This window comes from Episyrphus balteatus, chromosome X (genome assembly GCF_945859705.1).
Source record: "Episyrphus balteatus chromosome X, idEpiBalt1.1, whole genome shotgun sequence".
Lineage (NCBI taxonomy): Eukaryota > Metazoa > Arthropoda > Insecta > Diptera > Syrphidae > Episyrphus > Episyrphus balteatus.
Window position 1 is genome coordinate 1,703,509 of NC_079138.1, and position 21,059 is coordinate 1,724,567.

Consider the following 21,059-nt stretch of genomic DNA (forward strand, 5'->3'; position numbering starts at 1 on the left):
ACCAATGAGAAACAAGTGTAAAAGCCCCATAGATATCAGTAGGAATGTGTAGTAGTTGTTGTACCTACTATAGATTGCAAAAAGTCAAAAAGTGAAAGTTTTCTAATTCATTTTGTGACAGTTTTTCCGACCACAAAATTAAAAATAATCATGCAGAAAGCTTACTTTTTGGTCTAAAAAACAATTTTGTGGTTTTTTTTTTTTTCAAAAAACAAATAGCGATAAAAAGAAATAAAAAATTTTACTTTTGTAAATTTCCCACTTTTTCACTTTTTAGGTCATTGTAGTTAAGGCTTTAAAAAACAATTTTTGTATTTTACTTTTGTAAATTTCCCACTTTTTAGGTCATTAGCCCTGTTCCATTGGAGGTGGTAGTTTACTCGTCAGTAGAAATCTAGTACAACAACTACACTTTCATATGTCCTCTAGTAGAAGATCATGTGTTAATTTTAGTACTAGATCTACTCATGACCTAAAAAGAGGGAAATTTGAGTCTTAAAGCCTTAACTACAATGACCTAAAAAGTAAAAAAGAAAAGGGAAATTTCCAAAGTAAACATTTTTTATTTGTATGATCGATTTTTGACAAAAGTAGTCTATCGATAGGGATTCACATTACAAAAAATCATTTTCGATGATCGACTATCGACACTCGCAATAAGGGCTACAGTTGCATATGTTTTGCACAGCACTGTATATGTACAAAGTTTCAGTTCGATACGATAATTGGAAGTAGACTAATATTGATTTGGGGTGTTTCGAACCCCCAATGCCCCTCCCTAGGGTTCGGACCACCAAAATATTGTGTTGTCATCCGAAGTATTGTGGTCAGTGAAGTTTAAAATATATTGGTATTCTGAGAGATTAATATCAAATTGATTTTTTTTACCAATCGAAAACCCCAATAAAAAATCCTTGAGCCCTCTTTGTCGGGTGCGCCTGATAATATTTTTTTTTTAAGGTAGGGCATTTTTTATTTTAAACTACATCATTGCCTTTTAATGCTCCCTTCTGGTTTTAAAGAAGGCATTGAAAGACTATATTTTGGAATTTCTTATTTTGAGGAGGAGGATAGGATAACGATTTTTTCCATGCTGAAATTGTAAAATAAATAAAACTTCAACAAATTATTGACAACAAATTGTTATTTTTGTTTTGTATATACACATACACATTAATAGTTATTAAGAACCTCTGTTGTACAGAGCCTGCATATTATTGTTTCAGTTTTATTTACTTTTATTCAACGATTTTTATTCAATAATAATAATAATAATAATGACAATAGTAATAATATTCATAATTATAATAAAAAATTCATTAGCTTCATATTTTTTTTTTTTATTTTTAAATACACATATATGTATATACATATGTATGCATATATATATTTATACACACAACTATATATATATAAATATTTTATATATATATACAACTATATATATAAATATATTTTATATATACACACATTACGTTTAATTTAACTTAAAGAGAAGTGTCCTTAGTTATTTTTTTTTCTTTTTTTTATTTTTCAAATAATCATTTTTTTTTTTTTATTTTTCAAGTATGAGTGTTTTTGAATATTTTATTTCCGTTCCGCTCCGTTTTTATTCATTCTTAAGGGTTTTTATGGATTATCACCATAATCACGATCTCCAACATTAATTCGACCTTCTGCTGCAGTTACCGAAAATCCAAGAATACGAGCATCCAGTTTGGTCATTTTACTTTTTTTTATTTTTTTCTGTTTTCCCTGTAAATTATAAATTTATTTTGTGTTTTTTTTTTCTTGTTATTTTTTTTTTTAATTTCTTTTATGATCTTGCGTGCGAGTTGTTTATGAGTTTTTAAAAAGATACTATAATATCTACAAGATAATTGATTTATTGAGTTGAAAAAAAAAAAAAAAATAATAATAACAAAAGAAAAACTATGAAAGAAAAAAACACGAAACATCTAGAACTAAATAAAAACGAAAAAAGCAGCGAAAATTCAGTCACATTCACTCGAAGCATTAACAAACATACTTAAGTTTGACCTTCCTCTGATTGAATAGTAATGCCTTTTTCCAAATTATACTCCTAAGTACATAAATAACGATATGTGTGTGCCGGTGTAGTTAGATAACACCGAAGAGTAATGAATAATTATTATGAGTTATAGGAATTTGATTGGAACTTAAATATTAGGCACTTCAAACTAATGACGGTAGTGGATGAATTCTTTTTTGGAATCAACGGTAGCGTCACCAGTTTTAGTTAGGCGGAAAGAGAAATAGTTCATCATCATATAAGTTAACAAAAAGAAGCGGATAATACTCGCTCTAAAACCCTATTGATTCCACTGAGATCAATATCTATCTCTTAAAGGGGAATGGTTTTTACCCAGAAGAAGAATCTAGAAAGTAACTCTCACTGGGTATTAGTTAGGAGTATTCATGAAAAGGTATAAATTCTTGGTAAAAGTCTTGGTTGGTAAGTACTCTGCTATTCACGTGAATCTCAGATCCAATTCACACAATCGATTTACTTGTCATTCTGCTATCCATCATGTGAACTGCACTATCAAACCCCTATTTGATTTCAACGTGAACGTCAACATAAAAAAAAAAATGGCGACGAAGTAAATTGGGATAGAAAATAAAAACAAAAAGAACCCATAACATACTATAAATGCTTGGTTCGTTCAACATTCGTTAAGCATATGCCGTGGGATTTAAACTGTACTCTAGCACTTCAGGTTTCTTAAATATTAGAAACAAAACCCCGCTTTTATGCTGTTTTTGAAGCAATATTTTAACGTAAGGCAATCTTTTTCAACTAAATTTGTTACGTTACATAAACGAACTTGTTTTTTTTCCATAATTCGGTTTAAATCTTCTAAATGTCACTTTTCTTCTCCGAAATATTTTAAATTTAAGTTGATAGGTTTGGTTTTTATACCTTTAATAAATTGATCTAAAAATATTCCTAAGTATTTGTTCCTGGAACAATTCGATTTTTAAAATTTTAGATCTGCTATCGTTTTTGAGATATATGTACAAGTATTTTTTGCGTGTAGAATTAATTTGCAAAAATGGAAGGGACCGAACTGTTAAGCAGAGATGCAATTTTTCATGACAATAATAATTTTAGAGGCTTTGTCAATTCCTCGAAAGAGGCAGAATTTACTGAATAAAATTTAGGACAACTTTCTCACAGTATGTGTAATAACAACACTAAAATTTCAAAAATTGCACTTCGAATTAGTTGATCATATCCGCACAAAAGAGTTATCGCTCTTTTTGCAGGACAAGGCAGAAACTATTATTATGTGGGAGATCAGCATTGACTATTTCAAATCATGTCAAATCTTCAAAATCCTTCCATTGAACGATAAAATTCTTGTTTTTACTTTCATGACGAGGACTAGGTATAATGATTTTGATTTTTAGCTTCTTCATTCATACTTTCTTCTCTCACATATTTCTGAAGCTATCTCTCCTTTCTGAACATTCTTTCTTTCTTTCTTTCTTTCTTTCTCTCTTTCTCTCTCTCTCTCTCTCTCTCTCTATCTTTATCTTCTCTCTTCTCTCTTAAATTCTCTTTATCTCAATCACTCATATCCTCTCTCACTCTTCCAATGAATAAAGGGTTCACATTATACAGATCGATTATCAAGTATAGCTTGGTTGATTCAATTTTGAAGAAAGAGAACTCTTCGTCAACTCTTATCAAGAAAATTTCATTCTGTTTTTTGTTCACAGAGTTCAGATTTCGTAAAAAATGCACAAAAATTAGAAAATGGCAATTTTTGACGATTGTGATTAAGATATAATTTTTGATGGATTTAAATTTCTTTATAGCATTTAAAATATTTATTTGTGTATTTTATTAACGATAGTTTTCAGAAATGGGTGAAAGAGTTGCTGGTCGAACCAGCAATACCAGTTGCGGACATTATTGACTAGAAGCTGAATAATGGGGAAAATTTGAAATTGAGAGCTGTAGCCTTATCCATTTCGAAACTTAATTTTTGCCCAACCAAAATAAAAATAAATGTTTTTGTTTTCTTTATTATTATGTGAATTTCCATTTGCCATAAAATATCAATTATTTTTTATCTTCCAAATCATCAAATTTCCAAGATCTCGACTTTTAACGAGATTTATCCCTATATTTGCAAAAGCACTTTCACACACCGCTGTTTTTTGACATTTATGTGAACATTTTGTTTTTGTAAATTTTTGATTAGGTTTTTTTATATGGAATAATTGCTCACACAAAGTTACGAATAAATATAAATCTTTTAGTATAATCCATTTGCCACAAGAGATCATTGGATTTGATTCCCGGAGTAACTTTTTTGTTTATTTTTTTTTTCACAAAAAGAACTAAATAAATCTTGAGAAAAAGTTTTGATATTTTCTAATTACACACCAAAACGAAAAAATAATGATTGTACTAGTAATAACATTGTATGAGGAATGTTTTCAGCTGAAAGTACAAAAGAGGAAGTCAATTTTTAGTTCAACTCCAGAAGTGATACTCGATAGCATGTTTGTTCAATGTGAGCATTAACTATTTTTTATTAATCAAGCGATGCCTGGCAAGTAAATTGTATGATGTGAACTCTCATTATCACTGATTCTTGTTCTCACCGATCCAACATGGCGAGATGGATCGAATTCGATTCAATTCGATCTTTTCTTTGTAGAACGTACTCATACTTTCTCTCTACTCTTTTACACACTCACTCCCTCTTCAACTAACATCCTCTCTTTCATACACTCTCTTCTTTATATAGTTTCCTACGAACACTCTCATTTCTTCTCTCACTCACTCATACTTTTCCGTGACTCTGAGGCACTTATGTTCTCTCCAAGTTTCATACAACCCATGGTATAATGAGAGAGTTTTCTTATACCATGCATACAACCGTATTCTAGTAATCGATTCAGGTGAAATGAAAAGGGTTTAAATGGGGGTCAACTTAAGGGTAGGAAATCTGCGTTAGTACAATCATCTTTCAAAAAGAAACAGTAACAACGCGTTTTCAAAGCGTTGGCGTTTTTCAAGGCCAATTTGACGTTAAATGAAGTGAATTAAAAGTTCACGTGAATCGGATAGAAGAATAAGGCTGATGTAATAGTACCTTTTCAACACTGTCTCAAAATCTCTCTCACACACTCTTATATTCTCTGACATACTCACATTCCCTCATTTCTCTCATTCATATACATTATACAGGGTGGCTAATGAACAATACATTTAAGTAAATTTTTTTTGCACATATAATTTTAATACTGTTTATTTCACTTCAAAGATTATTCAATTTTATTTTATTTATTATAAATACATAAATACATATATACTACATATTTTATAAAAATAGTGCCTGAAAACTTAAAGAAAAAATTTTTATCAATTATTAATTAAGTATGTAGATTATTTTAAAACACCCAAATCTGTTGCTCTGTTTCTTATATAGTGAAGCAAGTCCAAAATAATAACATATTCTTCACATTTTCATTAAATTTTTCATGTTCTTAACACTTTTTTATCTGTCTCAGAAATCTCCGAAAAAAAGTGAGAGCTCATCTGAGCTTTTTTGTCTCAATTAAAAAATCTCTGAGCCCTCAGAGATCTCTCTTTGTGGGACGCACCGAATAACTACACAAAAAAGATCGGATGCAGTCATGGTATAAGACAATGTAATATCATTAGCGTTTCATTTTCGTTCCCTTTTGCACATCATAAGCTTATGACGTTTGATTTATCAAAGTCAAAAGCGACAAAAATTTCCAAGACAAACAACAACAATTTCAATAGGAAAGCTGTCAAAAACTTAGGAAGCCATCTGACAGTTGTCGATACTGACTATCTGCGCATGATATTTGGTCTTATTGTGAATTCCATTCGTATCGGAAATTTGCTGGGATTCCCGGAAAATAATCACGGATTGAAATAAATTTGTAAACGTTGCAGTGTGTACTCTTTTTTTTCTTTCTGGACCGTGTAAAGAAAGTTAAAATTATTTTCTTTCGCGTTTTAATCATATGTTACATTGTTTCGCCAGGAGCATGTGAGGAAAAAAGTAGGCTTTTTTCGTCACTGCTTAAGACTAGTTTATTGACTTAGGAAGCGAGAATAGCATAGATATTTAAATTCGATGATTGCGTACAAAATTTTGTCCAGTACTGTGCCAACCACTGTATATTTGTATTCACATCCACACTCCACATACACTTATTCACACAATCTTTCTGATTTACCCATGTTTACATTCTTCACACATTCTCTTATACACTCTCTGTCTTATACTCTCTCTCGCCGACTTTCATTACACTATACTCTCTGATATTCGCACACTATATTTCTCACTCTTTCTTTATAAAATACTCTTTCATAAAACACACTCTCAAATCATCTTACGCTCGTTCTTGCTCTCTCTCTTTCATCTGATTCAAAAATCCCTAATATTCAGTCAAACCAACCAAGCAAACCAAAAACTAATTACCTTATTATCAAAAGAGTCATTACCGGACGGATTAATGGCCGGTGCTGGCTTGCACATGTCATCAATGTGTGCGTTTTGTGCTCGTTGCAAATTTTTGTATTTGCTCCTTCGTTCTAAAAATTGTTTAGCAAATTCAGTGAATTCTTTGCTCTCGCCTAAATAAAAATAAATATATAAAATATTGTTGAATAAAAAATAAACTAATTAAACATTTTACCTAAATACATTCGAACATAATCCTTTACTTCAAAAGGTGACTCCAAGTCTTGTAGAAAAGTAACAAAAGTTGGGACTGAAATAAAATTTAAACAAGAATTTAATAGAATACAAAAAAGAAAAGTAAAGAAAACATACCATCAACTTTGGTATTCATGTTGTTCAAAGTCTTTATACACCAACCGTTAAATTCACTGCGGAAGTCATCGTTTTTATTGACATGGTTATTGGCAACATTGGTCGATGGTACAGGATTTTGCGACGACGACGGAATATTGGACGAACTGGCTGATCCAGTAATACTTTTGTTATTACCCTTTTGTTTGCTTCTGTCGTTTGTATTGCTATTTCCTTGTTGTTGTTTGTTGGCTGCAACATTTTGTTGCTTCGAATTGTTGCCCGAATTATTATTAGACACATTAATATTTGTCCAAGTTGACGATGACGTATTAACCATGTTTGAGACAGTTTGACTTTTGCTCAAATTACGACCGCCAGTAGATGCTGCTGAAGACGATGATGTATTTGCTACAGCAGATGCTGAATTAGAGACATTCTGTTTGTTGATAACATTCGAGTTATGTCCAACAGCCTTAACAACTGATGAGGATGTAGGAGCTACTGTTGATGACAATGAATTGTTAGGGAATTTAACGGGTTCTTCCCAGAAGCCGGAGGTACTGTTAGTAGAGCCCCAAACCTTAGAACTCCAAATCATAGCAAATGGATTTGAAGAGGAATTATTATTAGTAGCTGTGGAACTAGCTTGTTCTTGTTCCTTACGACGTTGCATCTCAGCATTTGCAGCTTGATCAGAAGCCAAACGTTTGGCTTCTTCTGCTTGAATTTCTGCAAGTGACTTTACAGCAACAGGTGCTGCATTCCACTTGAGTACGTTGTCCGATGCTTCAGCTGCTGCGGCTATGCGCATTTGCTTGTCCATTAGCTCCATTAAGCGCTGTTGGTCAGCGCGTCTTTCACGACGTTCGGCTTTTTGGATCTCAACCAAGCTCGGTCCGGGTACAGATGCAGTTGTGGCATGAGTATTTGTGGACCACGGGGCTACAGAAGTCTGCATGCGTTCCTGTTTTGACATTGCAATGCCAGGTCCTGATACGCCGGAACTTGGCTTACCGTTAGCAGTCAAATTAGAACTCGATCCACCACTAGCACTGCTAAGCATTGCCTTACGGCGATGAGCGTGGATTTCCTTCTGTCGCTCCTTCTCCTCAGAGGCTTGGCGACGTTTCTCTTCTTCGGCTAATTGCAATCGCTTCTTTTCATCCTCTTGTTGTTGACGTTTCTTTTCTTCTTTTTGTTTGCGCTTCTCCTCGGCGGCTTCTTTGCGACGTTCCTCTTCAGTAAGAGCAGCAACCATCTGCGATGCCTGTTGCTTATTTTTGTTTAAGGAATCAACTAGTTTATCATTTGTCGACTTTTGTTGTTTACCGTTGCGTTTGTTGTTGTTCTGCGGAGCAATTGCTTGATTTCCACCCGCAACTAATGGCTGTTGCGTTTGTTGTTTAGCAGTAATATGGGCCTCCTCTTGATGGGATTTCAATTTATCGTTATTTTTATTCTTGTTTTGGCTGTTGTTGTTTTCAAATACAACTACCTTAGCCTCTATGGGATGACTGGTCGATGAGATTGCAGCAATAGGGACATTAGCATTTTCTTCGACTAACATTTCCTCTTCCTTGAGTTTTCCCATGACGATGTTGCTATTTGAATCTTGATTTTGCTGCTGCTGCTGGGATTGCTGCTGTGAAAGAGATGGTTGCAAGGGCTGCTGTTGTTGTGGTTGCGGTTGCTGCTGCATTGGCACAAAATTATTTTCCATCTTAGGGTGCATAACATCCACGTGTTGTGTTGGCTGTGGTTGTGTTTGTTGCTGTTGTTGCATCAACAATTGTTGGTTACCAGGATCAGCATTAGCCCACAAGGTGACAGGAGGCTTACCCACTACTGTCGCCTGGAGCTGCTGTTGTTGTGCTACAGCAGCGGGACCTGCTAAAATTGGCCATTGATTTGGAACAACCGTTGGAGGTTGTTGCTGTGGGGTCGGCTGCTGCTGAGATGGTTGCTGAGGAATTTGTCCATGTGGCATCATGTGCTGTGGCCATTGTGGAATCATATTAACTACCGAGCCTGCCATTACTTGTGGACCTCCACGAGCGAGCATTTCTGACCCAAAATCATTTGGTGGAGGATGTGGGGCTTGTACCCGCCCAGTTCTAAGACTACCTTGTCGTAACATCATACGCAGATTTAATTCATTCAATATGTCAGCGTTAAGCTGTTCTTCACCAGGAGCACTGCTGCCAGATCCATCGATTTGTGTATAAGCAGCTCTATAGGAAACATTCTGAAATTGTTGTTGTTGCTGTTGTTGTTGCTGAAGGTAATCATCCTGCTCTAGGAACGTTTGTGCTTGTTGCTGCTGTTGAACTTGCTGCTGCTGTTGAACTTGCTGCTGTTGTACTTGCTGTTGATGTTGTACCTGCTGCTGCTGTTGTTGTTGCTGCTGATGCTGCTGCTGTTGTTGTTGTTGTTGCTGTTGTTGCTGCTGCTGTTGTTGCTGTTGTTGCTGCTGTTGTTGTTGCTGTTGTTGCTGATGTTGTATGTGTTGTTGCTGAAATTGTTGTAATTGTGCCTCAAGCGGAGACATTCCATAAGAATCTTTCTTGGAGCATTCCGCAATAACATCGTACAATTGATTTCCTGCAGCAGGATTCAATGATGCCAGCGAGTTACTAAGCCCAGTGAAACTCGTCAAATGCTCTGGCAAACCAAGCATGTGTACTTTTTGTCTGACAATTGCGGTTTTTTCATTCGGTGGCAGACGATTAAATGACTCCTTCGTCGAGAATTCAGCCAATACGACCATCTCTTGATGTCGAATATATTGCTCTTGGAGCATTTGAAAATGTACATTCAACATGTGCGATACATCCATGGGATTTATCATATTCTTAACAGCGCCACTAAGTGCATCAGCAGTGGCAGTAACACTTCCCTTCAGATCACTGCTATTAGGACCATTTACCATCCCAGCACTTGGCGGAGCTTCTTTCTGAAGTTGGTGCGAAGCAGCTTCATGAGTTGGAAGAGGAATTATTGGAATAGGGTTTGACATGGAGGGCATTTCTGCGGCCTGCAATGGTGGAATCAAATGCGATGATTGGAATGGCATTTGACCACATAACTTGATCAAATCACCCAGTGCTGCAAATCTGCTGTCGCACATGCGGCGCACATACAAATTCTCATCAAAATATCCAGCCCTATACCACTCGATCATTTCCATAGCTGTGAAGGGACCCTGAACTTTGGATTGCGGATCACGATAATACCACAACTCGTTGTTAGGTTTTGTTATGGGTGGTGGCAACATTCGGGTTCCAGGTGGGGGAGCACTTACTGCTGCTGCTGCAGCAACTGCAGCTGCTTGTTGTTGTTGCAAATGATGCTGTTGCAAAATCGGGTCAACTACTGGAAGGAACATCGGCTTATTATTCAGAGCTTGATTCTTATACATGGCAGCTACTTTGGAAGCATTTGATACCACTTGTGGCGAGGAAAGTACAGCAACGTTTTGTGGAGCCACTTTGGCTGGAGCATTAGTTGAACTATTTGTCGAACATATAGGTTTTTGGTCCTTTGGTCCTTGAGTTGAATCATTGTCGTCGTCCATGATTAATTTTTCGACCATATCGTCAGCAACTTCCTGCATTCGATCAGATAATTCGGTCAATGGAATCTTATGCGATGACTGTTGTAATAAAGAACTATTTGCAGTGGAGTTTGGTGTCGAAGTGTTCTGCGTAATAAGCTGAGATGGAGAGGTTCTGCTGTTTATCGATGGCGGAGTTTCTGATAAATTCTCTTCACCAACACTAGTTTCTAGTTTATTTGAGGTCGAAATATTTTCCTCAGCAGAATGATGCTCACTTATCTGGGTTTTTTCTGGCAAATTATCATCATTGAATGCTCGTTGTTGTTCGGCAATATCACTTTCTTTGGAGTTTTTATTGTTCAGCATTTCACCATCGGCCTGCTGGTCCTCCTTGTGTAGTTGCTTTTTGTCAAAAGACCTTTTATTTAGATCATCTTCGTTTGACTTCTTCCGATTGGAACCAGAAGAACTAGAAGTAGTCGACGAACAACCGCTTCCTGCTCCGCCTCCACCACCACGTAGACGACGTTTTTCTTCATCTTCATCTAAGGAACCATGAAAAGCTCCGCTAGCATCAAATGTCCCACCGCTATCGGTGGGATTTTCCATTGCCCATTCCGGTAACATGTCTTCAGTGTCCCATTGATGATTTAAATTTGAATTTTGGTGATGATGGCGGTTGTTGCTGCTTGGTTTAGAACCGTCGCCAGTAAGACTGCCACCTCCACCACCAGTTGCCGATGTTAAAGAGGAACTTTTCGATAGTCCAGAGAAATAAGTTCTTTCAGTGGTTCCAATTGTCGAATAGGACCTTTGCATTTGGGGTATATTATAAGCATTAGCATCGACAACACCATTCCCTCCATCATCATCTCGCCAGCTGGTTGACCGACCTTAATGAAAAAAAAAAAAAAAAATGGTTATTTTGGATAATTTTTTTTTAAATATTGGAAAATTACCCCAACGATTGTTGCCAAAATTATTCGTCCCTGATCCTCGCCAACCATCGCCACCAGTACCACTGCCACTATTTACAAGGCCACTATTAACGCCTCCGCCAATTGGTGGACCACTACCACCCACACTACCACTCCCCTCTTCATCGTGACGACTACGACGCCAATTTTCTAAATTTCTTGCTGGATGACTGGAGAAGTCTTTTCTTGGTGACGATGACGGTGAAACAGTCCAATCAGGAACACCAACTGAAGAACCATCACCTGCGCCACCATTACGTTCGGTCCATCCTCTTTCAGGCTTTGAACAAAAAAGGAAGTAGAAAAAAAGCTTATAAAAACAAAAACAGATGAACTACCTTAAGGTTCCGCGCATCATCCTCGAACATTGGTGTTGGTCGTGGAAATATTGGGTGGTAAATTGACTTGCCTCGCATTCGACCACGGTCTACCGATCCACCACGCCCAGTGCCTCGCGGTGCAGCATTGAATGCAACTGGGCTACGCTGCAGCCACTGCGGACGCTGCTGAAATTTATTTTGTTTAATAAATCAAATTTATATTTTGTTTGGCTGGAGAAGGCATGGAGGACATTTTCGAACCTCATATGGTATTGACATTCATTAGAAAAATTTATACCAAGTTTGGTTTAAAACGGAACATTAGTTTTTGAGCTTCCGTTAAGTGAATTGGAGAGACAAATATAATTTATGGATAATATTTTATATCAAGCTATGATTGAGGTCTTGAACAAAGACAAAAAATCACTAATTATTTTATAGGGATGCCAAGTGGACTAACGGGGTTTTGTTTGTATGGTTTTGCCTTGACTTGCTTTAATTCTCGATAGCCGTTTTGTTATGACTGCTTACAGACATGTGGGTTCGGCTAACTAATCGTGGAATTATCTCGGTTACAGTTTTTCAATACAGGATTAACATAAGATTTGAATTAAAAGTCCTTTGAATGCGAGACTATGTTTTCTGTCGAAGAAAATCGTATGCCACTTTATAACAGAATAGGAACATAAAACTCGCTTTATTAGAAAAATCTCCGAAACGTGGATGCTTATTTTTATATGCCACTTTACAACACATTCGGAACATAAAACTCGCTTTTGTTTTAAAAGGCTGCAATGCTGGACAAAACTAAGGCAACTATATGCTCTAGAAAATTCTCAACGACTTAGTTCGTATTAATGCTGTGGCCACAACCAATAACCGCTTAAGTCGAAAATGAAAACTATAATGCTCCGCGTTTTTTTAATTTGCCTCAAAAACAACTCAATCTTTTCTTAACTCGATGTGGATGGTTTTAATCTATCGTTTTTTGTATAGTTAAAAAATTTAAAATATGTACGCTTTGTATTGGAAAGCATCATAAGACCACTGAAAAAAATTTTTGTCTTAACTCGCGTTTATTGATTGTGGCCACAGAATGATCAAAAATATCGTTTTTTTATGTTTCTAATAACTATGAATGCCTTTAATGATTTTTTAACAATCATAACAATTCATAAAATAGATGGTATTATAGACCATTTTGAGTACAGAGATATCTTGGAGAACGTCATATTCCAACATGCTAGCTGAGGAATATGTTTCACTGAAAAGGACATTCCATTATGATAACAACTTGAAGCATATTTCAGAAAAATATTAAATATCAAAAATGATTTGCCTCGGAGGTTATGTTTAATAATTGAAAACATTAATTTTTTATCAAGTTAATTTAGTTTGGCCCAGATAAAAACAGACATTGTTTCATTGATAAATTTGTATTTGTTTTTATTATTATATGCTTTTTAGAAGCTTATCTCGCAAGATATGTTATTTTTCGTTTCTCATAAGTCAGTTAAAAATAAAGAGTGCAAAGGAATAAGTTTGGTCTAATCAGAGTCAAAAAATAAAATGAAAAAAAAAAAAATACATCAAAAAATATTTAAAAATAAAGAATATATAAATAGGTCTTCACAAAATGCAACTTAATTAATCGTTTCATGTGTGATATAATAATTTCGAACTTGAATTTTTTGTATTTTTATATAAAGTCACAGATTGAATTGAGTATAATGTCTAAAAAAAACTATCGACTAAATCATCTTTGACCAAAAAAGCTTAGCCTTTCTACCTATTATAGAAAAACAGCTTAAAATCAAAGCAAACCACATTGATTTAAGTATTTTTCAGAGTTTCAAAGCTAAGGCATTTCGAAAAATTATTTTCATTGATTTTAAGTTATTGTTTAACCTCAAATGATGATGTTTTGTTCAAACGTGATTAGGTTAAAAAATGTTGGGTCAAACGCACCCAATCCCTTAAATTAGCAGAATGAAATTCTTTTCGTCTATTGAAAATGTATGATGGACAATTTGTCAAAAATAAGATTTACATATTTAATAAAATGGGAGCAATTTCCATTTAAATTCTGCCCGGAAATAGAAAAATTCGTATTCATTAAAGCATTTGTCAAACAAAAAAAAAAAAAAAAAATAAATAAAATAAAAACTTACCGTAGGCGTTGGTGCGATTGATGTAAATATCTCTTCCTCCGTACTTGGCGTTAAAGCCAACGGATATTGAACCTTATCGATAAATAACTTTTTAAACGATGGTAATATTTCTGGCATTGTACAATTTTTATTGAATAATGACAACATTTCTTCCCGGCCATATCGAAATTCTGGAAATAGTCCACGCACTTGTTGTAATTGTGGTATTTGCTGGTGTTGTTGCATGTTTTGGTGTTGCTGCCCAAACTGATAACTATTGTTTGTGCCATTGTTATTTGAATTTGTTGATGATGCTGATGATGTTGATGAACTACCACCGCCACCACCACCACCACCAATACCACTGCCACCGCCACCAGAATTTTGATTGTTTGTCATATCAGTTGCCATATTACGAAGCCATTCTGGTCCAAATTTCATTGAATCTGTCATTTTTTATATTTTTTTTTTTTAACAAAATCGGTTGAGTTATTATTTTCTGTTAAGCTCTCTGTAATTTTAGAAAATAAAAATACAAAATTAATATCATTAACAGATACCTATAACTTGTAAACATTTTATAAGAAAAAAAAAAAAAAATAGAAAATAATAGCTGAGTTTCGATTTCCATATAAAATCTATTTTTTTTTTATTTCAACAACACGATACACTCATCTTCCTTTTCATCGTCGGTTCATTATCGTCATCGTATTCTTTGAAATTTGCAATTAAAATACTTTACTTTTTTATTCACAAATCAAAAAAAGTACATTAATAAATTAACAAAATTGTTATGCAATGATTTCTAACTTCATTTGAGAAATTGAGATACATCACCATAAGGAGAAAGAAAAAAGTTCAAACAAAAAAAAAAAAACTCACACAGTAATTTTACGTTGTTTTATAGACCAGAAAAATAAAATTATCAAAGCAAAGAACTATCGATACCTAAATATTTTTCTTGTTGTACATCACGAAGAATATTTCGAAAACCCCCAAGGAACGAATGTTTTTTTTTTTTTTTTATTTAGCTAAGATAATCGGTCCTAGTTACAACTTCAGCACACACACAAATTTATTATCATGCAGCGCGCAGTAGGAAGGGCAAAACAGAAAAAAAGCACATTAAAAAATTAAAATAGTCGTGGCAAGGGTTGCCATTTTTTTACTTCAACTACTACCTACGAAATATAGTACAATTCCGTTTGAACTTCCTAAATAGGTAGATTTCGTTGAATCAAAATTTATTTTTGAGTTGGACTGAAGTTGAAGATTTCTTTATAGGCCGCGCAGCGCCAAAACGATATGGATTCAAAGCACTTCTACTACCTGTCGTGCAAATTATAGGAGCAGGTACCTATTATTGCAGTGAACATGAGTGAGTTTTTTTTTTTTCTTATTCAAATAGTTTTGTTTTGATCAGGAATTCCAACTTTACGAATTTTAATTCTTAAATATCTTTTTTTTTATGTAAGTCTTGAAACATATATATATGCATAAAAATGCGCAGTAAGTTTGGTAAATTTAATTTAAAAAAAAAATAATTTGCTTCATTTTCTGGTGTAAAAGGACAATTTTTTAATTATTTCTATAAAATAAGGAAGAAATATAAATATATCTTTAAAGAATCTGATGGTACTTTTTTCTTTAATATTCTGTCGACCTTGTCAAAAATCTTACACCACGTTTTAATTTGTGGTTCCAAACGGGGGTGAACGCCTCAAAGGGGCAAGCATTTTAACCAGAGTCTCAGTGTTTGAAAACCCCTCACAAACGGCCACATTAGAAAAAAAAACTTGTTTTTGTCTTGTTATTGACATGGTGAGGTTGGCTATTCGGGATTCTCTTATTTTCACTATGGCATTCACGGAAAACCATTAAAAGCATAGTTTTGTTTTATAATAACCTCAATTTATTATATTATTTGAGCATTTATTTAGAATAGACTTGTATTGAAAAAGGAGACTGTAAAAAAGGAGCAGGTCTAAATCCTTATATAAAAATAAGAAAGGATGTAGACGTCTTATACGATCTATTTGTGTACTGTACCTAAACAAAAAAACTTATAAGCAATAACGTCGAAGTCGTAGTCAAAAGCTTTTTTTGGAAAAACATTTAAGATTTAACGAAAACGTATGTTTGAAAATGAACAGTATTGTTGTTTTATTCATAGCACACGTGGTACAACTGAGCATTAAAACAATACTGCCCGTTGTTTGCTTGACTGTCACTCTTATAATTCGACACATTCGGAGGAAAAGCAAAAAAAAAATTGAACTCTCGAAAATTTCCAATAAAAGTAAATTGCTTAAAAATAAAAATTGCTAGTAAAACAATAGGTGGATTTTTTAACAAACCTATCAGCAGTAATACATTTATATGAACGCACCAGGATAAAGGGAAAAAAAAACACAGCCAAAAGCTTTATATTTATACTATAAATGGATAGACCTAAAGTTTCAATGATATAATTATTAGTTCCTTCACAGATTTATAAGCTTATAAATAGACAAATACGGTTGTTTTTATTAAATGAAAAATCTTTGAAATCTCGTAATTAAAATTGTCATTTATTATTATGTATAAGATAACAATGTTATCATTTAAAAGCTCGATAATTTTCAAAACATACATTTTATTCAAATTTGTATCTAATTAAAAAAAAAACAAAAACAAAATCATGTTGGAAGTAAGAAACATTCTTCTGAACTTTCAAAGAAAGAAAAAAGATTTCAATTGGGATCACTCATTCTTTCTAAAAAGTATTATAAAAACTCTCTTCTAGAGTAATATCGTTCAACTTACACATAACAAACAAGAACAACAAATATCTGTCACTATTACGCAAATTCTTTCATCCTTTTCTAGTAGCCACGATGAAACAAATATTCGTGTCACTGTTAGCGTTGCCACCACGAATTATTTCTAGTTTGCTTCATTACTTTTTATACTTTATCCAACATTTTATACTTTATCCAACATTAGCAATAAATCTAAATTAGGTTATAAAGCGTTTTTTCGTTATCGTATTGCGAAACTTTCAGTACAGATAAATTATCATAGGAAAATTGCTTTATGATCAAAAAATCTGTAATTATGTACATAGGTATCTATTTTTATGGATGTAAATATTTATTAGGAGAAAAGGAGACTGAACAACTTTTTGCTAATATAGTGATCAAATGGTTTTTTTGAAAACTTGACTTGAACCTACCTACTCTAATTCGACTTGAAAAAAAAAAAACAGACAAATAAATTAAGTATCCGTTAAATTTTTATTATTTACAAACAATATTTATCAATACAAAATCTTGATGTAGCTTTTTTGAGCAGCAAAATCAGGATTTTTTTCCTGTTCAGTTTTCCCTACAAAAGATGTCGCTTTGGGCTTTGCTTTGTTAGATCTTTTTGCATCAAGAAAAAAGAAACTAATGCACTTTGTTCTTATCGGCAGCTGCGTGTTATTTTTGTATAACATGTAAACTCCAGCTAAGGATACGCATAAACAAACCAAACATGAAGCGAGCTGAAACCAAATTTCCATATATTTCAACATTTGCTCGCGTTTGACATTTGGATTTGTTTGCAAGACCAATAGTTGACACCAAATCTAATGTCGTTTTCTTTTTGCGAGATTTAGAGTCAGATTTGTGAATCTGACAGTTAAAGAGGGTAAAAAGTAAAAAAATCTCAGATTTCATGATCTATTTGCTACCTACTGCTTGAGATTTTTGTGTAAAATCTCAGATTTTTCCTCGCAAATAGAATATGAAATCTAGTTTTGTAATTGTGTACGAAATCTGTTCATATAAAAAAAAAAAAACATTTTAAAATAAAACAACAACAAATGTTCAGACAAATGTCAAACAAAGGAGTGTGTGTGAATTGATTTTGTGAATCTTGATAAAAATCGAGATTCAGATTTTTGAATCAATTTTTTTGATTTTTTAGATCATGAAATCTGAGATTTTTCTACTTTTTCCTCTCTTCACCCACTCTTTAACAAGTCTGACTCTCAATCTCGCAAATAGAAAACGACATTAATTCATTTTTATGTTTTTTGTTTTTAGGCAAATTGGCAAACAAATTCCTTTAATTCAAATATATACATTAATTTTTTTAATAGTTGTTAAAACTTAAATGCTTTAATTATTCTGATTTGCATTAACTTTTTTTTAAAACAGTTGTCAAAACTTAAATCGGGAACGAGGCCTTTTTTCTGTCATTTAAAGCGCCCGTAGGTTCAACGTAGCCTACGCGAAGAAGAGGCGAAAGGGCTATTGTGAAGCAGGCATAAAAATATCGCTTTCAAATTATAAATGATTTTTTTTTTTTCTTAAATGTAAGCCCACAATGTTTTAATTTAGTAACGCTTTTTTAACCTGACAGTCAACTTATATAAGTTGTCAAATTAACGTTTAAAACAGCACATTGTTTGAATATAATTATTCATATTATGGATATAAAATTATTTACTACAAACAACTGCGTTACTTTACTGCAAATTTCAGTTTTATTAGTAAAATCATATAACTAAGCTTTCTGATATTCCTATTCGAAACTATAGGAACAACGTCAGTCTCCTATGAAGCTAAATCACAGAAAAATTAATTTCAATTAAATATTATTAATAGATCAGCTTTAAAACTTTAAATACAACTGCGTTACCAAGATAAACCACAATGTTACCGTGATTTGCAAACAATTTAATCCAAATTTGGGTTTCAAACTTGTAAATGTAAATAATGTTGATTTTATAACTCAATATAGTTTTTCTACTAATTTGTACTTTTCTTCAAGAAAAATGAAATTCAACCAAACGGACAACTTTTTAGGCACTAAATAGTATTTTGGCCCTAATATTATTTTAAGTGGCAACGCTGGTTAACGACCCTGTCCATTGTCTATCCGTGTGATGGAATGAAGTAACATAAGATAGAATGAAATACTTTGATGAAACAGTGCAAACTTTTCAACTATATTTCTATTTCTTCTTTTGTACTTTATATTCTTTTTGTTCTTTTGAAAATTTGCTAAACTATGATTGAAAAAAAAAAAAACTTTCAAAATCAGCAAAATTTAAATCGAAAGTAAAAAATTTAATATTTTTTACTTTGATAGTTCAACATGCGAAATTCTTAAAAAAAAAATGTCAATTAGAGTAAGAAGGAAAGCTATTCTGACACAAAAAGAACAACAAATTGAGGAAAAATCTGAATTTCCATGTTTTCCCTGTTAAAAAATGAAAATGAAATAAAAAAAAATGAAAATATCACATATTTTTTGAATTTTCTTTTTCCTAAGAAACACTCTTCGATTAAAATAAGAATTCAGAAAAAACAAGAATTAAGAAAATTAATAGGTACTACTGTCGTAGTTTTTTTTGAACGTACGCGTAGGCTTCCTCTATTAATTCCGCTATCACAACAGATTTCTTACGTGATCAGAATTTCTACAATAAAAAAAGACAAAAAAAAAAAAAGAAATCTCATAGACTAGGCAAGCAGGCAAACTAAATCATAGCGAAGCGCTTGAACAGCGCAACTAATGAACATGAACAAATCTTTGACTGCACATTTTTCGTACCTACTTTTTTTTTAAATAATTTTCTTAATTTTTTTGCATATTTCATAAACTTGTGGTCTTTTTATTCGGTATCCTAAAAATAAATTTCACTGACGAATGCCAGTCTTTACTTCTCTTTCTTTCTTACTTTAAAAAAAATGTTTTTTTTTTTTTTTCTTGTTCTTCAGGTCAAATTTTCTGCTACTACACGATGTGATATCTAAAATAGGGGTTTCTTTTTATCTCCTCTTCATAAAATTCAGCAGAATTCTGGAATCGGGGTGGGTGGTTGGCTATGACCTTTTAGGTATAAATTGGAATATTAGTACCACGAGAAGAGATAGGCACACGATAGCTATGAACATTAATAAACTTAAAATCTAAATTTTTTTTTCCTTCCTCAACTTTGATGAATAATTCTAACGCGTGTCATTAAATTGTTGCTTTAAAAATACTGCCCACATTTTTAAACACTGACTTCATAGTAGGACAAAAAAAAAGAAGGAAACAACCAATAACCAATTTGAATGCACCACGATGCTGGTTTTTTTTTTTGTTCTTAGAAACAGCAAATTGAAAAGGGGTGGGGAAGAAAGAAATAAATTTAGGAAGAAAATATATTCAACATGACTTACTTTAAGTTATTTGCTGATGAACGAATGTATCCTCCAATCAACACTATTTTTTTTAAACAAATTTTGGGTTTTTATGAAATATTTTTTATTCGATAAAATTAAGTTTTTTGTGTGGAAAAAGTGAAAACGAAGTCTAGAAACTCAGAACACGACGACAGTACTCTTCTTTCCTTGACTGCTGAATCGGTTTATACGAACGACACATGAATAAATAACGAGAGGAAAAGAGATAGAGTTCGAGTTGGGAGAGAGAAAACGCCAGCAACAACACAACAGAATATTGTTACTTTTTCTCTTTTCTACCAACAACAACAACAAAAAAAAAGTTCGAATTGAAACAGAACTATAATTATATATGTTTTTGGAATATTTTCATTTTCAAATGTCACACACAGGCAAAAAAAAAAAAAATATATATTTTTCTTCTGTTGGAACTTTTTACCCTTATTTTGATAATTTAATATGTGTGAATCAATTGGGAGAAATAATTTAATATATTGTTTATTTAATTCAAATTCAAAAGACGGAGATTTTATTTTTGTAATATATATCTCTATTATTGAATTTTTTTGTATTCATTAATTAAATGAGAGTTTTAAACTGTGGAAATTTTTTTTTTTTTTTGTTACAAAATTGAGACACCGTACTATGCTGGCACAGAAACTGAAGTGAATGAAATATGCTTGTATATTTCGAAAAAAAAAAAAAAAAAAATTCAATATGGCTGACGCAGAGGGACGAAAGATTTTTTGCATATGGAAATGACAGAGCTTTTTGGTAGAATTATCTATCCAGCCTTTTCTCTCTCTAATTGGGAAATATGACAAACCAAAACGAAACAGTGATGTTATAGAAAAGAAAAACATGTAGAAGGGCAAGGCACTACAAAAAGTAAATAACAGCCATATTAAGGCTTAAGGGCTGAACAGAATGCGTCGCTCGTCGGCGACTAAAATGACAGCTGTCAAAAAATTCGCTTTCCAAAATCGCCGATGAATGAGTGAACAGACTGCTGTCACG

At 33.1% G+C, this 21,059-nt stretch overlaps 1 protein-coding gene across 6 annotated transcripts; it reads right to left on the reverse strand.

Moving 5' to 3' along the window:
* Window positions 1-1,539: 1,539 nt before the first annotated feature.
* On the reverse strand, window positions 1,540-20,658 carry LOC129920602 (GIGYF family protein Gyf). 6 transcript variants are annotated; one of them, XM_056002010.1, is made up of 8 exons: window positions 20,482-20,658; window positions 13,861-14,350; window positions 11,708-11,875; window positions 11,352-11,649; window positions 6,855-11,285; window positions 6,718-6,792; window positions 6,501-6,655; window positions 1,540-1,755 (listed from the first exon to the last, which is right to left on the reverse strand). In XM_056002010.1, the coding sequence occupies exons 2-8, from the start codon at window positions 14,290-14,292 to the stop codon at window positions 1,630-1,632; spliced, it is 5,685 nt and encodes a 1,894-aa protein (XP_055857985.1). In that variant the 5' UTR covers window positions 14,293-14,350; window positions 20,482-20,658; the 3' UTR covers window positions 1,540-1,629. The 6 variants fall into 6 exon arrangements, with proteins under 6 accessions (XP_055857985.1, XP_055857986.1, XP_055857982.1 ...); XM_056002011.1 differs by lacking the exon at window positions 20,482-20,658 and adding an exon at window positions 20,040-20,442 and having other exon boundaries at window positions 11,708-11,872; XM_056002007.1 differs by lacking the exon at window positions 20,482-20,658 and adding an exon at window positions 20,040-20,442.
* Between the last annotated feature and the right edge of the window lie 401 nt (window positions 20,659-21,059).